We start from the raw sequence: 22,315 nt of genomic DNA on the forward strand, positions 1-22,315 counted from the left end.
CAATCTGACATCTTTCAAGAGTGCTAAACACACAAAAAATAAATGAGGTGACTTGGATGGAGTTGTTCCTTCATCGCAGCGCTGAAGTGACCACAATGAGGAGGGAATTCCTCTGAGCCTCTGGCATTTCTTAATGAGCTTTCTGCTTCTTTTCCCTTTGCCACTTCACTTGTCTCTTGGGCCTGGGAAAGGCCTTTTCTGGGGGATATGAAACCGGGAACACGCTACATGAACTCAGTGACATGGGAATACAATCTGCTCCACAAGCTGGAGTGATGGGGAATCTCTCTGTATGAGATTAGGTGTGAATTTAAGCCTTCCACGGTAGTTTCTGCAGCAGCGGCCACGAGGAAAAGACTGTGTCCGACTCTAAGCTCCTTAGGACACGCACAAATATCATGTAGATTTCTGGCCTAATGTTGAAGCCAGACCACCGCTTTCCGCATCTAAGAGCCCCCACTCCATGAATGCAATGAATGCACAGAAAGGTGAGAGAGGAAACCTGCAGGGGCCGAGTAGGTAATGACCAAAGAGGCCAGAGGACTTCCAACCTCTCAGAGAGAAACCCGAGCTTCTGTTTCTGGGCTGACTGAGGCTGTTTGCATGATGGTGCAATACAGGGGTGGGCAAAAGATGGCTTGCAGGATGGATCCGACCCCACTGAAGGATTTTGCCCTGCCCACGGTGGGTCCTGCCCAGCCCAGGTGCAGGGAGCAACCTAGGCTGTGGTGCATGCAGCTGGTCCTGCCACCCTGGGGTGTGCAGCGGGGCTAGGGTGGCAGGTGGGCAGGGAGCAAGATGGATGGGCAAGGCTGGGCTCACGGGACGGGATCATGAGGTGGTGACAGTGTGGGGCCAGGCCCAGGGCCAGGGCAGAGTTGCAATCTGCTGCCTGCATGGTTCTGCAATGGGCACCGCTGCAGGCAGGGGTGTGCAGGGAGCAGATTGCAGTCTGGCCCCACACTGTCACCACCCCACAATCCCAATCCAGGCCCTGCCCACCTGTCCTGCTCCCAGATGCTGCCCCTTGCCCACTCATGCCCCATCCCATCCACCCAGCCATGCACAGACGAGAGCCACATTGTAGTGAGCTGGTGCATAGGAGGGGGGTCCTGATCCACCCCACCGCAACAGCTCACCAGAACTCCCTGTGTGGCCCGCGGGCCCCAAAACTTGCCCATTCCCAGTGTAATACCTAAAAGCATCATGAACACGCAAACCTGTGCGACGCTATGTCCAAATGCAGCATGCCTCTGTGTGCGAGCGTGAGCATGGGTATCAGTGAGTGTGTGCATCAGTGTTATCCACCCATGAATGTGTTGGTGGCTGCAGGCGGGAGAAGAGGTATGTTGAGGCCATCAGGTTTAATTACAGCAAAGGAGGGGAGGGGAAACTGGCCCTGTGTGTGTTTGTGTGCGCGCGCGCGTGTGAGCTTATGTCTGTTCCAACAGGCCTGTCTATGTGAATGCACTGGCATGGGAGCACACAAATGTCTGCTTCTTTACAGATATGAGTGTGCCTGGGCATGAGCAGAAAAGTGTGCATGGATATAAGCATGCTACTGCGTGCGTATGTCAATGCCTGCGTGGATAAACACGCTCTGCTTGTGTTTGTGGCTCTGTTCTAGCGACGAGTCTTTTTTTTTTTTTACATTTAAGATACTCTTGCATTAAATATGTAAATTAAAGGATGACTGGAATGGCAGACAAAAGGAAGCCCGAAAAAAGAAAGGGGGAGATTGATTATATGCATATTTTAAGTGCTTTATGTCTATGAATGTTCATTGGAAAAAAATAAGATCGAGAGAAGGAAGCGCTGACAATATGCATAAAAATAATACATGGAAATATTTCTGGTTTTTATTAAATTATAGATTAAAGAAAAAAACATGGGGAATATAGATACATACATCTCTTTGTGTGGGCTTTATATAACAATCAACATAAAACAACGTGAAAGTACCTGACAGCTTAAATAAAGACGGGAGCTTCTGTTCCTATCTCACGCATTAATCTTCTGTGATCCAGACAGTGTAAAGAGGCATAAAAGGCTCTGATAATAACAGCTTTTCCGCACACCAACTCCAAACGATAGGCAGATTTTATACTCGGTTACTCCACATAATGTCAACATTTTTACAAAACAAAAGCACCGCAAAGGAACCCTTTTCTCGTCCTCCATCTCCAATGCCTCGCTCCATCCCATGCAAAGCTTTATGCATTGACGCACTGAGGCCCAGTGCAATCAGTGGGGATCTTGCCATGATGGAGGGTGGCCTCCCAGACCCTGCAGGACAGGCCCAAATGCTCTGGACAACAGAAGCATGTGAGATGCAGGCGGCATTAGCTGAGCCCAGATGTTGAAGGTGGAGGATACCTGATTGTTGCTTCAGACCAGGGGTCGGCAAAATGCAGCCTGTGGGCTGGATGAGGCCCACCAAGCCATTGCATCTGGCCCACGGGGCCCTAAAAAATTTAGAAAATTAATATTTATCTGCCCCGGCTGCCTGTCACGCGTCCCTTGATGGCTTGCCAACACTTAGTAAGCGGCCCTCTGCTTGAAATAATTCCCTGCCCCTGCTTTAGACTGTGCTGACATGGTGGCTACTGCAGTTGATGCAGATGGACCCACTCATGTTGCACCCGTAACCCTTGCAACCTCGACATGGCAGGTGACTGCAGCTCGGAAATAAAGATACCTTTGCCATGCCTCACGTGCGCACTAGCCCCATGCAGCGGCCAGCGCACAGTTCCTCCCTACTCTCCAATATTTTGTTCAACCTGGTTTCATTGATGCTTCCACCCCTTAAGAGATGCATAAATTGCCTGATAAGCTAAACTCTTAGCTTGCGGTTGTTCCCAAAGTCCAGCCTATGAACTTTGTGTCCCCTTTAAATCTCATTAGCTATTTCCGTTCCTTTAATACCACTGGCTGGTATTTCTGGTAGTGAGAGAAGTGGCCCAGACACATTATTTTACGAGCTGGATGAGAGGAGGACGCTGGCTGGCTTCGTTCTGCAAGACAAGGAAATTTGCTAGAGATGACTTGCATCCTTCTCTCCTGACAAGGGCATTGGATGCTGCAATAAGCCTGGGAGCGAGGTCCCAAATTGTGACCTGAGACATTACCTGGGCTGGTATCACTTTGCCCTGGGAGATCTCCAAGCCCTTAGACAAGTATTGCTAGAGCAGTCTCACAGCATCTGAGGCCGAGCGACGTGCCCCAGGCAGCATTAGGAGCGGACCTGAGAACAGAAACAGATTTCTTCTGATCTGCCAGGGCTGCATCTTCTCCCCAAGCCTCAGCTTCTTCTTGGGACTGACTCACCTGCTCTTTGAACACCATGAAAGGACTTGTTGAAGTCACGGGGAATAATTTTATTCAACTTTTACACAGATGCAAGCTCCACTGATTGCAGACCCCCTCCCCTTGACATCTCTCCAACATGCACTTCCCAGCCTAAATGTTCCTACCCCAACTTTTCTCCCCACACTCGGGACCATCTCAGCAATTCCTCTTCCCCTCTGGCATCCACAGCCTTCCTAAACTTTCAGACACCTCCGTCTTTTCTTTAGCAGGCATTCAGATGAGCTCTCTGGACACGATTTGTGGCGAGAGGACCCCGCACCCTCACTGGATTAGCCTCAGCGCCTTTGGAAATCCCTGGGAGTTTTTGCCATGGGTCTAGGAACTAGGGGGGCAGGCCCTGTCACCTTTTGCTACTCAACTGGGATCAAAAATAACAGCAGACCAAGCATCTGCAGCCATCCCCATAAAGTTCACTTTGCAGGCTCTAAACTCTTATTACCCCCTACAGGCATAATGCGTTTTACTGGTTGTTTTATGACACAGGGGAGAAGCTGCTGGCAGCTTCCTGTAGAGACAGAAAGGCATCTTGGCTTCTGCTCTCCAAATCTCTGGGGATATATCCCCATTTCACGATGTGCGAGACAAGGGGGACAACTGCTGTTTTGCACCCTTCCTCTTAGAAGGGTTGTGGGGGGCTGCGAGCGATGGATTTGAACGCCCGCCCTTCTCCCACCGTGAAACCCGGCCAGGAGGAAAGGCAGAAGGTGCAGCTGGGGCTGGCGGCTGAGATCGGGAAGCAAGGGGGTTGTGGCTGAGGAAGAGAGATGGTGGGAGCCTGAGGTCACGTTGGGGATGGGGAGGATGCGGGTGTCTAGAATTGGGACCGTGTCAAGATGTAGTACCAGGCACCAAAAATGACCTCTTGGTCGCTCCACCCATCGTTTTCTTGCTCTGCCTGCACACTCCTGAGCTCCTGCTGGGACGGCATCTCCTGGGGCTTGGCTTGCAAGAGCCCAGTTCAGCAAGAATCCCTGGATCTCCTGAAAAATGCTCTTAAAATAAATCAGGCTGGTTCGGGAATGCTGGGACGTTTGCCCACGATGCTCGGCTGTCGTTAATACGGGGAGCTCAGGCACATCACAAATGCCTGTACGCCGGGGTGGGCCAAATGCAGCCTGCCGGCTGGATGCAGCCCGCCAGGCCATCCTATCCGGCCCACGGCCCCCTAAAAAATTTAGAAAATTAATATTGATCTCCCCAGCTGCCTGTCGATGGCTTGCCAAAACTCAGTAAGTGGCCCTCCGCCCAAAATAATCACCCGCCCCGATGTACGTGACCGTATGATGGAAGTAATCCCTCCCAACTCTGCCGGATACAACTTTTCACTGACGGACGGCTCCGTACTTCATTTGTTTGCGTGGGTAAAAACGTCCCCCTTGCAACCAGCCCCAACTTTCCCGTCCTCTGCTTCATGCCGTTGAGCTTTTTTCCTCTCCTCCCCTGTTCTGAGAGTGTGACTAATCCTCTTCCTCCCATGGCACTGTTACCTTGAAGGTATTTATAGACTGTGATCATGTTCTCCCCTGTGTCTTCTTCCCTTATCTGCTCTCTGTAAAGTGAGCTCCCTTGGTCTCGTCTCGCATGTCTTATCTTCCAGGAGGTCATGCTCCCCGTGACTCCGCACGAAGGAAGACTTAGGCTCGGCTCCCACAGGCTTTGTGGGGGAGAAGAGCCCCTTTCAAAGCTACTAGCTGGGCTCTGCAAGAGAAGTGCTGTGTGCATGGTCTGTGTAAGGGTATCCAGCAGATGCAGGCCTCTTTCGACTCACGTGCACGGGGAAAATTATCTGCTCTAAATCAGAGAGTACATTTTTACAGTTCCCACATCTCTGCTATCATTCCACCTTCTTAGCTGAGTGCATTAAGAAGAAAGATGGATGGATGGGAAAGGAAAGAAAATGAAACATCAGAGGATAGTGCGTAGGCATTGGGAGCGGTCTGGGAAGGAAAGGGGGATCACTTCTCTGAGTGATCCCCAGCTAGGTCTGTCAAGTTGAGGGTATCTAATAACAACCCCAAATCAGGCCCATATGCAGCTATTTGGAGGGTAGCTACGAATGATCCGTCGTAAACATTTTAAGACAGAACCTCGTATTTTTTGCAAAATTCAGATTCTTCCCTGGGAGAATGTCAAGTTTGTTAAATCACTGCAATCTTCCAATGGAGCACAATTCTGCTTTGGTTCTCCCAAATTGCCTTTTTTTTTTTTAAATTGCTCCTTGCAAAAAGAAATATATATATATTTTTTTTTTTTCCTCCCTCCCTTTTACTCTGATTTGGATCACAAGTTTTATTTAAAAAATGTGTCTTTTCCCTTGTAGTTTTCAAGCCAGCTCCACCCCACAGTCACCCTTCAACACATCTCTTGGCTATTCCAACATGATGGTGGTGTATCTCCAGGGCTCAAAGTCTCCATGTCAACAGGACAAGCCCCTAATGCTGGAGCTAAGAAGAATCACCGTTAGCTTTTAATTGCAACTAATCATATAATAATATTAGCATATACTAGCTTTCAAGAGAGATCAGTCAGCTGCCAGAATTGAAGCCAGATCTCAGCCCCTATTTGGGTATCAAAATGAGTGGCTTGAGAGTCAAATGAGCCCAGGAGATTGGAGGCTTGCTGGGTGATGCTGGCAATCCGAGTCCTGAGGTCTAGGCTATAGTGTTGCAGCTCTGGTTTCCAGCCACATACACAGGCTGCTTCATGGCCATGCTCTCTGCTGACAGCCTCTGCAAAGTGATGCAAAACAGTGAGCAAGGCCTCACAAGAGAATCAGGTGCCTGACTCCCTCGGACAGCCCCAGGCCTCTGCCACCCTTCCTGATGCCTGGCCAGTCCCACTGGCTTCAACGGCAAGCCCCTTCTGCCCTCTCCATTGCACGGACCCATTGCTCTGAATGGGAAGGAAAACCATTCTCCTAGGATGCCGCCCAAACTTTTCCTCCCAACTATTGTTCTTTGCCCTTGCTTCTTCTAAGGCTGCGATTAATCCCTGCTCATCACCTTGATGGTATTAACAGGCTGTGGTCACGACACCCCAGAGCGTTCTCTGTTTCTGGATTGAATTTCAGCCAAGAAACTTTGCCCCCTTGCTCTTCATCCACCAAGAGATGCTGGCTCGACAGGCAGCCCAAGGTTCACGGTGTGTTTGTCAAGCGGGGGTTGGGGGAGACCTGCTGCAGCTAAGCCTAAAAAAGACTTTGAGCTGGGTCACTAATGAAAGAAGGCAGCAAACAAACGGAGCAAATTAAGGGGGAAAACAAACAAAAAAAAGAAATCAGACAAAGCCGTCTTCCGATCTAGCATCAAACCTTCCAGTATAATTCAGCTAACCTTTGTAACGCAGCGCGCAAATCTTGCTTGACACCGAACAAACACTGATGCAAAGTTAAACCCATCCGGTCCTTTACCTAAGTGGGTCAAAAAAGCCAAGATTCAAGCCATGTCCTGTCTAATAATTCACCACGTCGGTTTGCTTTCCTCTCCATTAGCAGACAGCAAGTGTACCATTTGAACAGGCAGCCCTTGTTACAGAAGACCCAAGTGCCCATCACTTGCAATTTTTCCATGTTTGATGGGGGATCTTTTAAGGACGTCTACAGCTGAGTACGCCGAGACTCAAAGGAAACGGCAACTCCAGCTGGACCAACGACGGGGCAGCGTGCAAGCCACCGCCATACACATCAGTTGGCTCTTCCCAGGTCAGCACTGACAGAGTCAAATTTGTTGTACCCAGAGGCAGGGCTATTGCGAGTGATGTTCTTAACACGCAGCCTTCCCCAGCGGTTGTCGCACCGATAACGATGGGTAGCAGGAGGTGATAGTAACAGCAGGGCGTTAACGAATGGATTAACCCCTAGAAACCGAGTGATCAGCCCGGACCGGAGACCTGGTAGAGTTCTGCATCCAAAACAGAGTCACCGGGTTGAAAGGTTGAGTTTATTATCCCACCTTGATTGAATGAATCTATGACTGGGCATTCACCTTGGGCTTAATTCTCAGTATTCATGGTGAGTCCGGCGCGGCGCAGCCAAGCGGGGTGAATTGCAAAGGAAGGAATTGCTAGGAAATTTGGTTGTCACACCAGATGACAAAGCTAACCTATTTAACGACTTCTTTGCCTCCAATTTCCTAAGCAGGGACTGGATCAGCCCCCCACTGGGCCCCCCTTAGACCCCAGGGGAGGCGCACCCAGGACAAGGGTTAGTGAGGAACTGGTCAGGGAACTTCTGGAGGGGCTGGACGTGTTCAAATCAGCCAGTCCAGATGATCTCCATCCCCGAGTGCTGAGGGAACTGGCTGCGGTGATTGTGGGACCCCTGGCACGGCTGTATGAGCACTCGTGGTGCTCTGGTGTGGGGCCAGAGGACTGGAAGAGGGCCAGTGTGGTTCCCATCTTCAAAAAGAGGAGGAAGGAGGACCCAGGAACTATAGGCCAGTCAGTCTTACCTCGACCCTGGGGAAGCTTTTTGAGAAAATTATTCTGGCGCATGTCTGCAAGGGGCCAGCAGGGGAGATCATGCTTAGGGGCAACCAACACGGGTTCATCAGTGGCAGGTCCTGTCAGACCAACCTGGTGGCCTTCTACGACCAGGTCACCACATCCTTAGACGCAGGGGGAGCAGTGGACATCGTCTTCCTGGACTTTCAGAAAGCCTTTGACACTGTCTCCCACCCCGTTCTCATTAAGAAACTGGGGGCTGTGGTGTCGACACCCACACAGTCAGATGTGTCCCCAACTGGTGGACGGGTCGTGTCCGACCTGGAGGGACGTGGGCAGGGGGGTCCCCCAGGGCTCGGTCCTCGGGCCCGCACTGCTCAACATCTTCATCAGTGACTTGGACGAGGAGTAAAAAGCACCTGTTCACATTTGCTGATGACACTAAGATGTGGGGGGATGTGGGCATGCTAGAAGGGAGGAATAGGCTGCAACCAGACCTAGACAGGTTACAGGGGTGGGCGGATGAGAACAGGATGGGATTCAACACTGACAAGTGCAAGGTGCTGCACCTGGGGAGGAACAACCGGCACCATACCTACAGGCTGGGAACTCCCTTCCCATCAGGGCAGAGGCAGAAAAGGATCTTGGAGTCATCATTGATGTCAGGATGAGCATGGGCCGGCAGTGTGGGGACGCGGTCAGGAAGGCCAACCGCACCTTGTCCTGCATCCACAGATGCATCTCGAGCAGGTCCAGCGAGGCGATCCTCCCCCTCTGTGCGGCACTGGTCAGGCTGCAGCTGGAGGACTGCGTCCAGGTCTGGGCGCCGCACTTCAGGAGGGATGTGGACAGCATGGAGAGGGTCCGGAGGAGGCCGCTTGGATGGCCAGGGGGCAGCAGGGCAGGCCCTACGAGGAGAGGCGACGGGACCTGAACCTGTTCAGCCTCCACAAGAGAAGGCCGAGGGGGGATCTAGCGGCCTGTTACAAACTAGTCAGGGGGGATCAGCAGGCATTGGGGGGGTCCCTGTTCCCCCGAGCACCGCCAGGAGTGACCAGGAAAAACGGTCACAAGCTGGCAGGGGGGAGATTCAGACTAGATATCAGGAGGCGCGACTGCACCGTCAGGGTGGCTAGGATCTGGGACCAACTTCCAAGAGAAGTGGTGCAGGCTCCTACCCTGGGGGTGTTTAAGAGGAGGCTGGATGAACACCTCGCCGTGGTCATTTGACCCCAGTAATCTTTCCTGCCATGGCAGGGGGTCAGACTTGATGATCTGCTCAGGTCCCTTCCGACTCGACCAGGTACGAAACTATGACCCTGCCTACCTTGTCCCCATTCACGTAATTGCCCCTCATTGACCTTACTGACTGTCCCTACAGCTCTCTTGTGAGCCATGGAGAATGGTCTTATTCTGCAGGCAGAGAAATGAGCTGACCCGCCCACAGCCAGACCTGGGAACCACATCTCTTGCACCTCGATATGTGGCCCTCATCTCAAGCCCAGCTTTAAGCCTGATCTCTAGTAACTTATTTAGGCACCTAAGGATGGGTGGAGGTAAACAGTCATAGCTAATGAGTCTGAAAAAGTCAGCCAAAGAAGCACAGAAGAAGGTCTCTCATGCCCATGGCTCAACAGACAATGCAATGCAGAGCAGCAGCAAGCCACATGGTCCACAGGGCTCCAAAAGAGATAGCACCTGGGTGCATGGTCTCAGCAGCAGGGACAAAGCCAGGTTAGCTACAGCCTGAAAGAGAGGCCTGGAAAGAGGGCCGCAAGGTCCACCAAAGCACGGCCCATTCTTCAGGGCAGTCCCTGTGGTCTGCAGAAGGCAGCGGCAGCAATCCTGGCTTCAGTCCGGCCAAGGTGAGGCCACCAGAAGCATCTGTGTGCACATTACTGCAGGCTGTTCCCATTGCGTGCTGAGAAGGGACAACCCAGGGGACCAGAGAGACGTGAGGTGTTTGAGCAAAGCAGCATCTGCCTTAGGTCCTGCCCTGAAGGCTGCTGTGCTAGACTCCTTAGGGACAATCCCAGAAGCAGAGCAAAATCATCCAAGAGTGAGAGTCCAAAAGCTGAGGTCCCCAACCAGTACCCTGGATACCAGCTTGGACCTGGTCAGCCCTTAGAAATCCTTCCTCTTTCCAGGATACCTATGGCCATACAGGATATACATGTGCAGGGATTTGCTGCTCTGCCTTTGGGGACTGGTGAGCGGGGAAAGCATCTCATGCCAAGCTCGGACATGGCTATTTTTGTGCTGGTAGCTAGGATGGATCAAATCTCGGAAAGATCAGCCCCACGTGGCAATATCACCATTTTCAGAAAAAAAATTCAGACAGTTCTTCCACCCTGAAAGTTTTTTTCTCCGTTACCTTGATAACTGAGGTGAGCAGGGACTTTTACCCCAGGATCAGACTGGTATTGTCTGTGGGGGTTTTTTGGCTTCCTCTATAGCAAGGAGTGTGGCCCTCTACTTGGGCTCTCTGAAGCATATATTAACAACCTTTTGCAGAAGCAGGACGTTGGCTGCCGTGGGAGGTCAGGGCATTAGCTCAGTGTTGTGGCAGGGTCGAGGGTTGTTTTACAAAGAGTTTCCATTAGGGATCGTAGGATGATTTGGATAGGGATGAGCCTGCCTCAGCCGGCTGACCTTTGGAGGTCCCGTCTAGCCCAACTTCTCTCTGATTTCTAAGATCTTTTCCTGAAAGTCCACTGCAATTCTGCTCCTACTGCTATAATCCCAAATGCAACAAAAAAAAGGAGGGGGGCGGGAAATAAAAGGAATATTTTGCTTAGGAAAGAAAATGTCACCTTTTTTATTGAATGAAGTATTACAAAATTGATTTTTTTTTTTGTCTTACCTAAATCATTTTCCATTGGGAAACGTCACTCAAAATTGATACCATTTTGTGGGCTGTTTCACCCGAACATCACTTCCCAATGGAAAAAGAAGAATTTGGATGTGGTCTAAGAACAGGGCTTTGCAACCCAACCAAAACTGGACCTTTTGTGTGGGCATTAAACAACCAAAGAGTCAGTCTCTGGTCCCGAAAGCATCCAGCCTCAATAGCTATGGGGCAGGAGAGAAATCAGGAGAGCTGACAAGAGAGCTGCCGGACCATGCTGTCAGCTAGCCGCGGTCACCTACATCTACGCCTTGCTGCTCCCGGATTTTAAAACCGCGGGGGTTAAACTCATTTTTGGTGGGATAAAACTGAAACAAATGGATTGAGGGGGGGAGGAAAAAACTCCCTCCAGCAGGCAATCTCCAGCAAGTAGCTCTCACCCTAAGCGAAATTCTACTGCAGCGAATGAATAATGGTGACTCTTGCTTTGAATTACACGCTCGGCCTTCTTTCTTCTTTGGAAAAGGAACAAGCAAGGAGAGTGAAACCCTTTGGGGTCTGCACACCCCGAATCCCAGCCTCCGAGCATCTGGACAGCTTTAAAATCTTGTTCCCCGAACCGAGTGGATTCAAACAATACGCAGCTGGGAACAGCAGTATGGGAAAGATAAAACACTGCACCATGCTTAGAGACAGCACATTAAAGGACCCCTCTCTGTTCTCCCCACTTCAATAACCCGGACGCATGAATGATACACCAGCTGTGTGCAATTGAGCCTCAAAGTATCCTCCGACTCATGTGTCTGCGGTTAGGGTAGTGAGTGATACGGTACAACCCTGTCAAAACACTCACCCAGCACAGGTACAGTGAAGGGGAGAAACGTTCTTCCAGTTGGTTTCAATAAATCACAAACACCAGGCAACTATTTTATAGTGTCTTTCATGCAAAATGCATCCCGGAGGGAGGAAAATTTTACTGTTCCAGGGTTATGTACCTAACAAATAATCACGGAGGGGAAAGAGAGTCAAGAGCTATCCACGGGGTGGGGGGGAGAAATGCTTGCAGAGGTTAGCTGCAAAGAGATGAGGCACAGGCTTGGCAGTAAGCACATCTGGGCCAGGGTTGGAAAAGGGGACAGCCAGCCTGCACTTGAAAGAAACACTTACAGTTGCCTTAATGAAGGTGCCAGGGGGCAAATCCTCAGCTGATGAAGCTGCCATAGTGCCAGCGGAGCTGCAATTTAATTATGCCAGAGAGGCAATACATTCGTGCTAGCTGGGGTTCCCGTCTCTCCAAGCAGACCTTGGCACCTGCAACTGGGCTGGTGGGTTATTCAACAGGGGAGGAACAGGAGCTTTCCCTGACAAAAGAGCCATGGGCAAAGCTGCTTCTGGCCCATATGGTGAAATCTCATCCTTGCCGTGAAAACTTGGCCGCTTTGGGCTCTTTCAGACCTAGTCTTAGAATACACCTTTGTCCTAGGGCCTATACAGTTGGCGATCTGTGACCACAGTTCATTATGCTAATGTTACCTTATTTTCTTACATGCAACATACTTCCCACCGACCCCCTAAAAAGCTGCTGGAAATTGCAGTGTGCGTTGTATGTGGTAAATACGGTAAGAGCAGTTTCTGCTGGTAACTAAGCAGAAGCTAAAGTAAAACCTGCACGCAAGTTGCAGGGAGCTCCCTCGCTACCGCTAGGCAGCTACTTACATGGAAACCCCCTTTTTCCCTTCATTCTGCCTTTCAAAACCAAAAGCGCACCTTTTATGCCGCGGTGTATTGTATGTGAGAACATACGGTAATTGTTTCATCCTTTCCTTGTATTCCCTGTACCCATCTGTTTACGCCTACCTGGTGCCCCTCATTGTATGCTCAAACTCTCAGCTCTTCAAGGTGGAGACCTCCTTGAAGGTGGTGGGGGGTTATGCAGGGGTACACGTATTATTGTGGCTTGGGGCAACTATTGGTTGCTCCAGAGGCAAGTATGCATCTAGCGGGAGACTGTGGCATGGAGTGTGTGCTGGATGGGGACTCAGTCGACTTCGGTGCCAGTAGCCTGTGTGCGATGGGAAAATTACCACCGCTCTCAGCGCCGCTGAAAAGTGCAGACCCCTTTATGAGCTGCCATGAGACCAAGTGATGAAAGGAGCTGGGAACTCTCCCGATGTGGATCCCCGACAGGTGAGACCCTTTGCTTCATTGCCCCCTTTCTGACTCCATCCTCTCTACCCTGGCCAATGGTCCTAGCGCAGAGCACGTCGGTGGTATCTCATGATGACACTCATTGCTTCCCTGCACTCCCGTCCCCATCGGACGTGTCTTGTCATACACTGCAGGGTGTCTGGGGTGAGGACCTATCTTTTTGTTCTGCATTTGTACAGCACCTAGCATAGTGAGATCCCAGCCCTTATGTGCAAGAGAAATACAGCGATATTAAGTGATAATAAAGGACAACTTTCTACATGTCTTGTTGGCAATTTAAGGGTATCTCACCCCCAATTCAGCCCTGATCTTTCCTCCCCAATTTTTGTTCCTTCCTTACTCCATCATGGCTGGCATCACCTCTGCTCTGTCCAGCACTGAGGTCTCCAGTTCAAGCCTTGCCTTTCTCTTTGCACGTGCAACAGCTGCATCTGGATCCTCTTAATGCTATCTCCAGTCCTTGCTATGACTTTACACAGCCCGACTCTCAAGCAGGCCCACGCTGTCTCGCACCTTGATAACTGCCACCTCCTGGCACGTCCCTACAAGTCACACTCCTGCAGACCCTCTCTGCCTCCTGGCCTCACTGAAGGCAGTCCCTTTCCCCCCGCCTATCTCAGTGTGGACAGACAGCATACTTACTCTGTAAGTCTGTAGTATACAACTTTACTGCATACTAAAAGCAGAACAGAGGCCTGGCATACAGTGTGAGCACATCATAAATCTGACCACATAACAAATCACTCAAACCCAGGATAAAATTACCTTTTCAAATGCATGTAGGAACTTTAAGTGGGAAAATGACTGCATGGAGTCACAGAAGTGGGGCTGGAAGGGACCTCCAGAAATCACATCAAGTCCAACCCCCTGTGTGAGGCAGGATCAGCCCTGTCCAAACCATCCCATACAACCATAATCTAAACTCTACCTGAGATTACGGCGGGTGTGTCTGTTCCCCGCGTCAATTAAAAACCTGGATTAGCCTTTCGCTCAATCCAAACCGGTTCCACTAGGTGGCGATGGAATTGGTTTGGATTGAGCGAATCGCTAATCCGGGCTAAAGAGGTTAGCCATTCGAGCTAAGCAATGCAGAGCATGGTGTTGCAACAGCAGCTATTGCTGGCAGCCAGCCTGGGAGAAGTGTGTCCTCTCCTTGATCCTGAATGACGTTTATTCTGGACTACTTACTCCATGGTAATCCTTTCATGCGTCTCTGTGACTCAAACATCCTGTTATGGGTCACATTTTTCCATCAAGTTCATTTCTGAGGCCCCAGCCAGCTTATCTGACCTTGTCCTACACTGTGCAGCCTGAACTCTGCCATTGATGTTGGCCCGCTTGCCAATCTAGGCCACCCCTCGCTCCTTGATTGCTGCCTTTGCATTGATCCCCTATGGCCACTAACTCTTTCCTCAAATCTTGCTTCTGCCTTGAAGCATGTATGAAACCCGGCAGCAACAATGATGAGAGAGCAATAAAATATGTACAATTTGACGTGTGCACTGGCATATTTGGTGGGAGGTGGGGAGGAAACCTATTAAAACACTTCACGTGCTGGCTTAAAACCCACGTAGAAGTACACGCCAGATGTTAAACTGATGCTCCAGTTGATTTCAGCCACAAGGAAGCATTTATATAAAACCTCATGCCTCGCTGTTTAATGAGGGATCTACTGAAACTCATGGAAGTCAGCTGAAATATTTCCCTCTGCTTCAATGGGCTTTGGGTCAGATCCCAAGTTTCCAAGAATATCGTTGTCCTTTCCCCCAGGCCACACACCCAGATCTCCCACTGCATTCATGGGCTCCTCAGGCCATGCCATGCTGCATCGCCCTGCTCCCAAAAGTAGGGTCAGGAAGCAGAAAACGTAGGACAGAGGGGGAGCCTGGAGACCCAGGCAGCAGCAGGAGGAGTGACAGCTGGGCAGAGGTTCACAGCTCCCAATCGTACAATTTCTGCATCAGGACATGAGAATTTAGGAAATTTGGAGCAAAAAAAGGCCTCAAACCATACAAACATAGACAATGAGGATTGGGAGTTCAATTCTCTGCCATGGTCCTCATCTGTTAATAGGAGGCAATGGTAATTCTGCTCCTAACTAAACTACTGAGACACTACACTACTGTATTTCTCACATACAATGCACACCTTTTTCCAAAAAATCATATGCTGGAAACTGGAGGATGTATTATGCATAAGGAAATACGGTAAGATGAGTGTTGACACTTAATGGGCAAAAGCAAAAGTAGAATCTGTGCACGATCCACAGGGAGCAGCTCCCTCGCTGCCGCTACTCAGTGACTTTCTCCAAGGAAAGATCCTTCTGCCTTTCAAAAATACAGGGCGCGTCTCCTTCTGCGACATGCTGCATGTGAGCAAATACGGTGCTTAGGTCTGTGTGGAAAAGGCCTGCCGGGTTGTACAGCACCCAGTACAACGGGGTTGTGGCATACGGGCTTAGAGACACAACCACGACGTGGGCAGCAATTGCAACAATGGCATTTCACACACAAATGCCAGGGGTGAACGCAATGCAATTGCCACTGGTCTCAGTGAGAACCAGACTGGGCTCCAAGTCTGCCAGGGGCTTGGGTGTCTGGGGTGCAACTAGGATGTGGGCAACCAGGGCTTGACCCGAGTGGGTTGCAGCCCCAGGGATCAGAAACAGGCAGGGGCAGGGAGGTGAGGGTCCGGACTAGAGCCAGAAGTCGGGGGGGGGGGGGGGGGGTCAAGAGCAGGCAGGTAGGGAAGCTGAAGTCTAAAGGGTCTGGGATATAGGCAGTCACCCTGGGTACAGCAAAAGGCCAAGGTGGGTCAGAAATAATGGGCAGGGATCCAGACTGGCATCTCTAGCCAAGGTGCCTGGAGCAGGCAGCTGGAGTTGTATGGGACCAAGAGGTGGGCAATCGCCAAGCTAAGCCACAAGCCAGGAGCTGACTGTCAGGGGATGGAGGGGTGGGGGAGAAAAAAAATCATAGAAAATTTGGGTTGGAAGGGAGCTCAGGAGGTCACATCTAGTCCAGGCCCCTGCTCCAAGCAGGACCAGCCCCAACTCCATCATCCCAGTCAAGGCTTTGTCTAGCTGGGTCTTAAACACTGCCAAGGATGGAGATGCCAGCACCTCTCTGGAGAGCCTGGTCCAGTGTTTTACTACCCTGCTCATGAGAAAATTCTTCCTAATATCTAACCTCAACTTTCCTTGCTGCAGCTTGAGCCCATTGCTCCTTCTGTCACCTGCCCCCACTGAGAACAGTCCAACTCCATCCTCTTTGCAGCCCCCCTGCAGGGAGGTGAAGGGTGCTCTTCAACCCCCTCCATCTTCTCTTCTCTAGGCTAAATCAGCCTGGTTCTCCGCCTTTTCTCATAAGTCACGTCCCCCAGACCCCAAGCCATGCGGCGAGGGACCCTAGGACCATATGAGGTCTGGGCTGGAGCCCAGAACCAGGAACAGGATGAAGCCAGGGAACAGGACCAGGTCACTGAAAACCAGTAAGAGGATACAAGAAGCTAAATAGAAAAGTACCTATCTTGGTAAATAGCCCGATGGGATCTGGAAAATCTGCTGCTTAAAAAGAAAAGAGCCACACCAGACAAGCAGCAGAGGCAGCTAGGGGGAGTTAGGCCACTGGAAACCAGTTCGGCTCAGCTAACCAGGGCCAGCTGATGGCAACCCGACTAGCCTGCTCCTCCGGCCCCGGACCTGGGGGACCACAGGAGTGGGAGGCATCGGTAGGATCGCCAGGTCCCAAACTGCCACGTTTTCTGGTCCCCTGATAGCTTGCCACGGCTCTAAATCCTTGCTAAGGCAGGTGCCAGAGAAACAGATGCTGTGTCCAGGGACAGCTGGAAGAAGATAGCCGTTACAGTCATCCATACATTGATAGAAATGGACATTTCCTTGTCCCAGTCCCAATTTTCAACGCCATGCTTCGTTATTTGGAAAAGAACTGGGAATAAAAAAAAAAGAAAAAGACTTGCTTCAGTGGGAAACCTTTCCACGCCCGTTCCCTTTTTGTAAGAAGGGGGAGAAATAAATATGAAGTCTTTTGCCACAAAGGCAAAATCTGTGGAAGGAAAAGTAGGATATTTTTTCATCTGGAGACAGAACATTTCAACCACAGTGGGAAAAAAAAATCTATTGCAAGAACTCGTGAATTGGCAGAAAAAGCCACTTCTGACCCAAAAGAAAGCACTAATTATTAGTGGTTAGTTAGAGGAGTGTAACTCTGAGGGCATGTTTTCTTGATGAGAGTTAAAATCAACCACAGTTGCCTCGACTTTGATGCCCCTCAAGAAGCAGCATAATGGCTTTTAGCTCTCATTTGAGAAAATATTTCTGCAGAGCTACATTCCCTTAAGTTATAGCTCATATATCGAGCTTTCTCTCTGAGAAGCGTGGATTTTTGTGGGCGATATTTTTTATTGGGCCAACAGTGGGGTGGGGGGTGAAGTTAGACACACTTTCAAATGCAAGATATTCATCATTGTTCAAAAGAACGCTTTGCACTTGAAAACTTGTCTAACTGTATCCCCGTCATGCCTTTGGGTTAATAAAAGATATCGCCCACAAAAAGCCAGGCCTCTCACGTAACTCCTGGACGTCACTCCAGCACTACCAGAAAAAAAAACTTTCTCTTTGCTTGGAAATGGCGAAAGTATGCGAATACCCACTCTTACAATGCAAAGGGATCTGCACTTCTCTTCCAAATTTCCAAAGGGGTCCATGTGAAATGTTTTAGGGGTCCACAAATGAAAATAGGTTGCAAACCCCTGGCCTAGATTTTGATGTCCTTATAGAAGCAAACCTACCAGTTGGGGCAACGTGTGAAGGGAAGTCCGCTAAGTTGAACGTTTTATGTCTCGTCCCCATCTCTCAGGCACAGAGGGCCTACACGTTCATTAACGTGCTGTCGTTACTGCGCATTAAGGTTAGCACTTGTATAACCAAGGACTAAATCAATGTGCAGTACCTGGTGCTACTGTCTTTAATGACAGTAATGCTACTGTCTTTCACTGGCGCTAGCTTCTTTAACGACGCTAACTGCACAGTAGCCTAATACTAATGCCTATTGGCATAGGTTTTGCCCTGCGCAGGGTCATTAGGCTACTGCGCAGTCTGTGTCTCGTGTAGACACACCCAGAGAGATGTAAATATGCGTTGCACCTCAGTAAGCAAACACTGCATTGCATGTGTCAGAGCTGAGAAACACACTCATTTCTGCAGCTTCTCTCCCGTGAGCGCTCGCACACGCACACAAGCATGCACCATGAGATCTGTGAGCTTTCTCTGGGATCTGAGTTCCAGCAACAGGTATGAACCGGCCAGAGAAGTGCCTGTCTCGAGTTTGATTGTTGCGGGGATTAATTCGGAGGAAACATGTGCTACAAATTATGCTAACGACTGAGCACAATAAAACTCGCCAGGTAAACACTCCACTGGGCGGCAGATGGTTTTCCTCCCAGCTGCTACTTCACAGTCCCACCGCAGTATCGCATGAATGGATGGGACTGGTAAGAGGCTGGCTCTAGGTCTTGGCATGATGTAGGCTCTCCTATGGGAAGGAACCCCGATCAGCACTCCTTCCCCAAAACGTGGCTCCTTTTCCATGTGTTTCATCACTGTCATGCCATAGGTACTTATTCTCATCACCAGTGCCCTCTTTGCATTTACACATAGCTATTATGTGCACTTCCACAAAGCTAGTGTAGCTGTAGCTGTATGTGCTATTATAGCTATATGTGCATCTCCACGTAGCTATTGTAGCTATATGTGCTATTATAGCTATATGTGCATCTCCACGTAGCTATTGTAGCTATAGCTGTATGTGCTATTATAGCTATATGTGCATCTCCACGTAGCTATTGTAGCTATATGTGCTATTATAGCTATATGTGCATCTCCACGTAGCTATTGTAGCTATATGTGCTATTATAGCTATATGTGCATCTCCACATAGCTATTGTAGCTATAGCTATATGTGCTATTATAGCTATATGTGCATTTCCACGTAGCTATTATAGCTATAGCTATATGTGCATCTCCACATAGCTATTATAGCTATAGCTATATGTGCTATTATAGCTATATGTGCATCTCCACGTAGCTATTGTAGCTATATGTGCTATTATAGCTATATGTGCATCTCCACATAGCTATTATAGCTATAGCTATATGTGCTATTATAGCTATATGTGCATCTCCACGTAGCTATTATAGCTATAGCTATATGTGCTATTGTAGCTATATGTGCTGTTAAAGCTATATGTGCATTTACACATAGCTATTATAGATTCTTTGGTTTTGCTATTTAAATAAGTGGTTACAATGAATGATACTCTGCTCTTCCCTAGCACCTATCAGCTCAGGATCTGGAAGCCTTTAAATATTCATACAGTCAACCTCACAACATCCCTATTATACCCATTAAAGAGCTGGGGAAACCAAGGCATGGGGAGATGAAACGAATTGCCCATGGTCATGACGTGAGTTGGATGGGGAGTGCAGCCTGGAACCCATCAATCTTGATTCCTCGTCCCGTGCACTGAAAATAATCCAGCAAAGACAATTTCTCAGCCTGCTGTTTCTTGCCCGGAGCCATGTAACTTGACAGATCCGCAGCCACGTACATGAATAGCATCCCGGCGTGATCCGTATTGCTTTCCCCCAACACAGGGAAGCTGTAAATTATCCGTGCAATTGCCAGTTACAATTGGAAAGCCTGTCTTTGCTCCCGATGTGGGGACAGTGCCGAACACCGTGGAGCCCGGAGCCCCGACGGGTGCTCCCTCCAGATGAAAAACAGCAAGGAGATAAACAGTTTGCAAGTCGAACAAAAAACTCATCCCTGGCTGTCATGTTGACAGTCCTCCTAAGGTTCCCCTGCTGGGAACGATGCTGACCTCTGACCTAGCCGGGGGCAAATGTCAGTTCAAAGGGGAAAGGGTCCTTTTGTTCCTTTTCTGGAGGGGCACTTCTCTCTCCTCACTTCAGGGGCAAATGCCAAGGTGCGAAAAGCAGCTGAGAGCAGCTCAGGTTGCAGCGCTGACCCGAGGCCATGGACTTTCACCTGCCTGCTACCCCGGGTCCCCCATTCAGCTGGGGGTGGCTCCGTCTGATCATTTTGTACAAACCCTTTTACATCAGTCCAGTTTTCTTTCAAATAAAATCGTATCGGCATTTAAGACAGAGCTGGAGCAGGGCAGGAAAGGGGTGGTGGGTGGCCCAGGAGATCAGGGCACCGGCCTGCCTGGTCCCTCTCAGCTCTGTGCTCCTGCTGCTCCCAGAGCTGAGATTAAACTGCCAAGGAGGTTTGGGATCCGGTGCTATAATGATACCACATTTAAGTGTCGTGTATATATATATACATACACACACACACACACACACACACGCATATATCTAGATAGATAGATAGATAGATATAGATAGACAGACAGATCTATATATATATACACACACACACACACATATATTTACCCAAAGAATCTCGTCTCCATCTATACATGTACACATATACATATAGACATGTGTACGTATATACAGATGTACATATTTTCATATATATATATGATAATATGTACATCTGTATATACATATATATGTACACATGTCTATATGTATATTTATGTGTACGTGTATAGATGGAGACAAGAGTCGTTGGGTAAATAGGGTTTCTTTTATTAGACCAATTCAACAGCTGGGGAAATTGTTCTTTGTGAGCTTTCAAGCACGAACCCCCTTGTCCAGGCACAGGGAGAGTCTGCCGGCATTTGTGCGCCCTACAGAGGGATGCATGCCGAACGATGCCCCGCTGCACTGCTGCGTTGCCCTCGCACTAAACAGCTATTGCTAGTTCGTCTTACAAATGCACACGCCGCGCACCGCATCAAACCTGCCGTGCTTGCCCTGTTCTGAGTTTCTCTAACTCCTTGCACGGCTCCCAGCAGTAGCTCCGTGCGGCTACAGGTGCCACCGAAACGCTGCCGACGCTGAAAACCAGGCTGAAAGCAGTGGCCTTGTGGGATAATAATGACTAGTCGAAGGATTGCTCTTTTTAAAATCTTTTTGTCTCTGGAAGGAGGCACATCACACGCGCGTCGCTCTGAGACTCACAACAGGGAGATAAAGCAGGGGGTTGCCCAGCTCCTTGCCCCAGACTGTGGGGGATCCCCCTGCCCCATCTCCGCACCGGCGCTTTGTCCCATCCCCTTTTAAATCATGCCTTGAGCCGCGGGGCTCTCTGCCCTGCTCCCCGGAAACTTAATGACACACGGCACCAGGAGCTTCCTCGCCGGCACATCCATTTTATTGCCACACGTACGCGACACCCTGGAACAGGAGGCACCCTCGGGAGCCGCGCCGCCGAGCCGCGGAAGGCGGAGAGAAACCCCGGCGCCCAAGGGCCGGCACCTTCCAGAGCCGCCGGACTCCCCCCGGCCGCCCACCTGCATCCCCGGCGGCCCGCCGCGCCGCTTGGAGAGGGGGCGCCCCTCCGGCCTCTGCCGAGACGCCCGGGCAGCGCTCTTCCCCCCGCACGGGCCCGCCGCGACGGCACCGGGTGCTGGCTGGGGGCTCGGGGCTGTGCCAGCGCCCCTGAGGGAGCTCTTCCCCCCGCACGACCGCGCCGAGGCAGCGGTGCCCGGACCCCGCCGCGGGCAGCCCGCACCCCCGCCCCACGCGCCCGGCCCCGGCCTCACCCCAGAGCAGCAGCGCAGCCAGGCACAGGGCGCCCCTCATCCTCGCGGCGGCGGCGGCGGCGGCGGCTCGGCTCGGCGGGGCGGGCGCTGCCTCCCGGCGGCCGCCCCCGCATCCCCCGCGCGGCCCGCACGTCGGGGCTCAGCCGGCCATGGCCGCGGCGCCGCCCGCTGCTCCGCGCCGCCCGCCTCGCCTCGCCTCGCCTCGCCTCACAGCCGCGTCTGGCGGCCCGGCCCGGCCCGGCCCCGCCGCCGCCGCCGCCGCCCGCCCTCGCGGGGCACCCCCGCCCCGCCCCGCCCCGCCTGCGCGCGCGGACACCTCCGGGCCGCGGGCTCGTGCCGCCCGCGCCGCGTGCCCTCTCCCCCGGACACCCCCGCCTGCACACGGGCGGGCCTCCGGGCTGCACCGGGGGCTTGGGCGGGGGTCCAGTGCCACCCCCGCCACATGCCCTCTTCCCCGGACACCCCCGCCTGCACACGGGCGGGCCTCCGGGCTGCACCGGGGGCTTGGGCGGGGGTCCAGTGCCACCCCCGCCGCGTGCCCTCTCCCCCGGACACCCCCGCCTGCACACGGGCGGGCCTCCGGGCTGCACCGGGGGCTTGGGCGGGGGTCCAGTGCCACCCCCGCCGCGTGCCCTCTCCCCCGGACACCCCCGCCTGCACACGGGCGGGCCTCCGGGCTGCACCGGGGGCTTGGGCGGGGGTCCAGTGCCACCCCCGCCGCGTGCCCTCTCCCCCGGACACCCCCGCCTGCAC

General features: G+C 51.4%; 1 protein-coding gene across 1 annotated transcript in view; it reads right to left on the minus strand.

Moving 5' to 3' along the window:
- Window positions 1-21,799, minus strand: part of GFRA4 (GDNF family receptor alpha 4) — a 129,582-nt gene extending 107,783 nt beyond the window's left edge. Inside the window, exon 1 of the mRNA XM_090035107.1 lies at window positions 21,563-21,799. Coding sequence (XP_089891233.1) covers window positions 21,563-21,602 — 40 coding nt within the window. The 5' untranslated portion in view covers window positions 21,603-21,799. The remainder of the gene's footprint in view (window positions 1-21,562) is intronic.
- Between the last annotated feature and the right edge of the window lie 516 nt (window positions 21,800-22,315).

This window comes from Crocodylus siamensis, chromosome 2 (assembly GCF_052110815.1).
Source record: "Crocodylus siamensis isolate JL-2025a chromosome 2, ASM5211081v1, whole genome shotgun sequence".
NCBI classification, from domain to species: domain Eukaryota; kingdom Metazoa; phylum Chordata; order Crocodylia; family Crocodylidae; genus Crocodylus; species Crocodylus siamensis.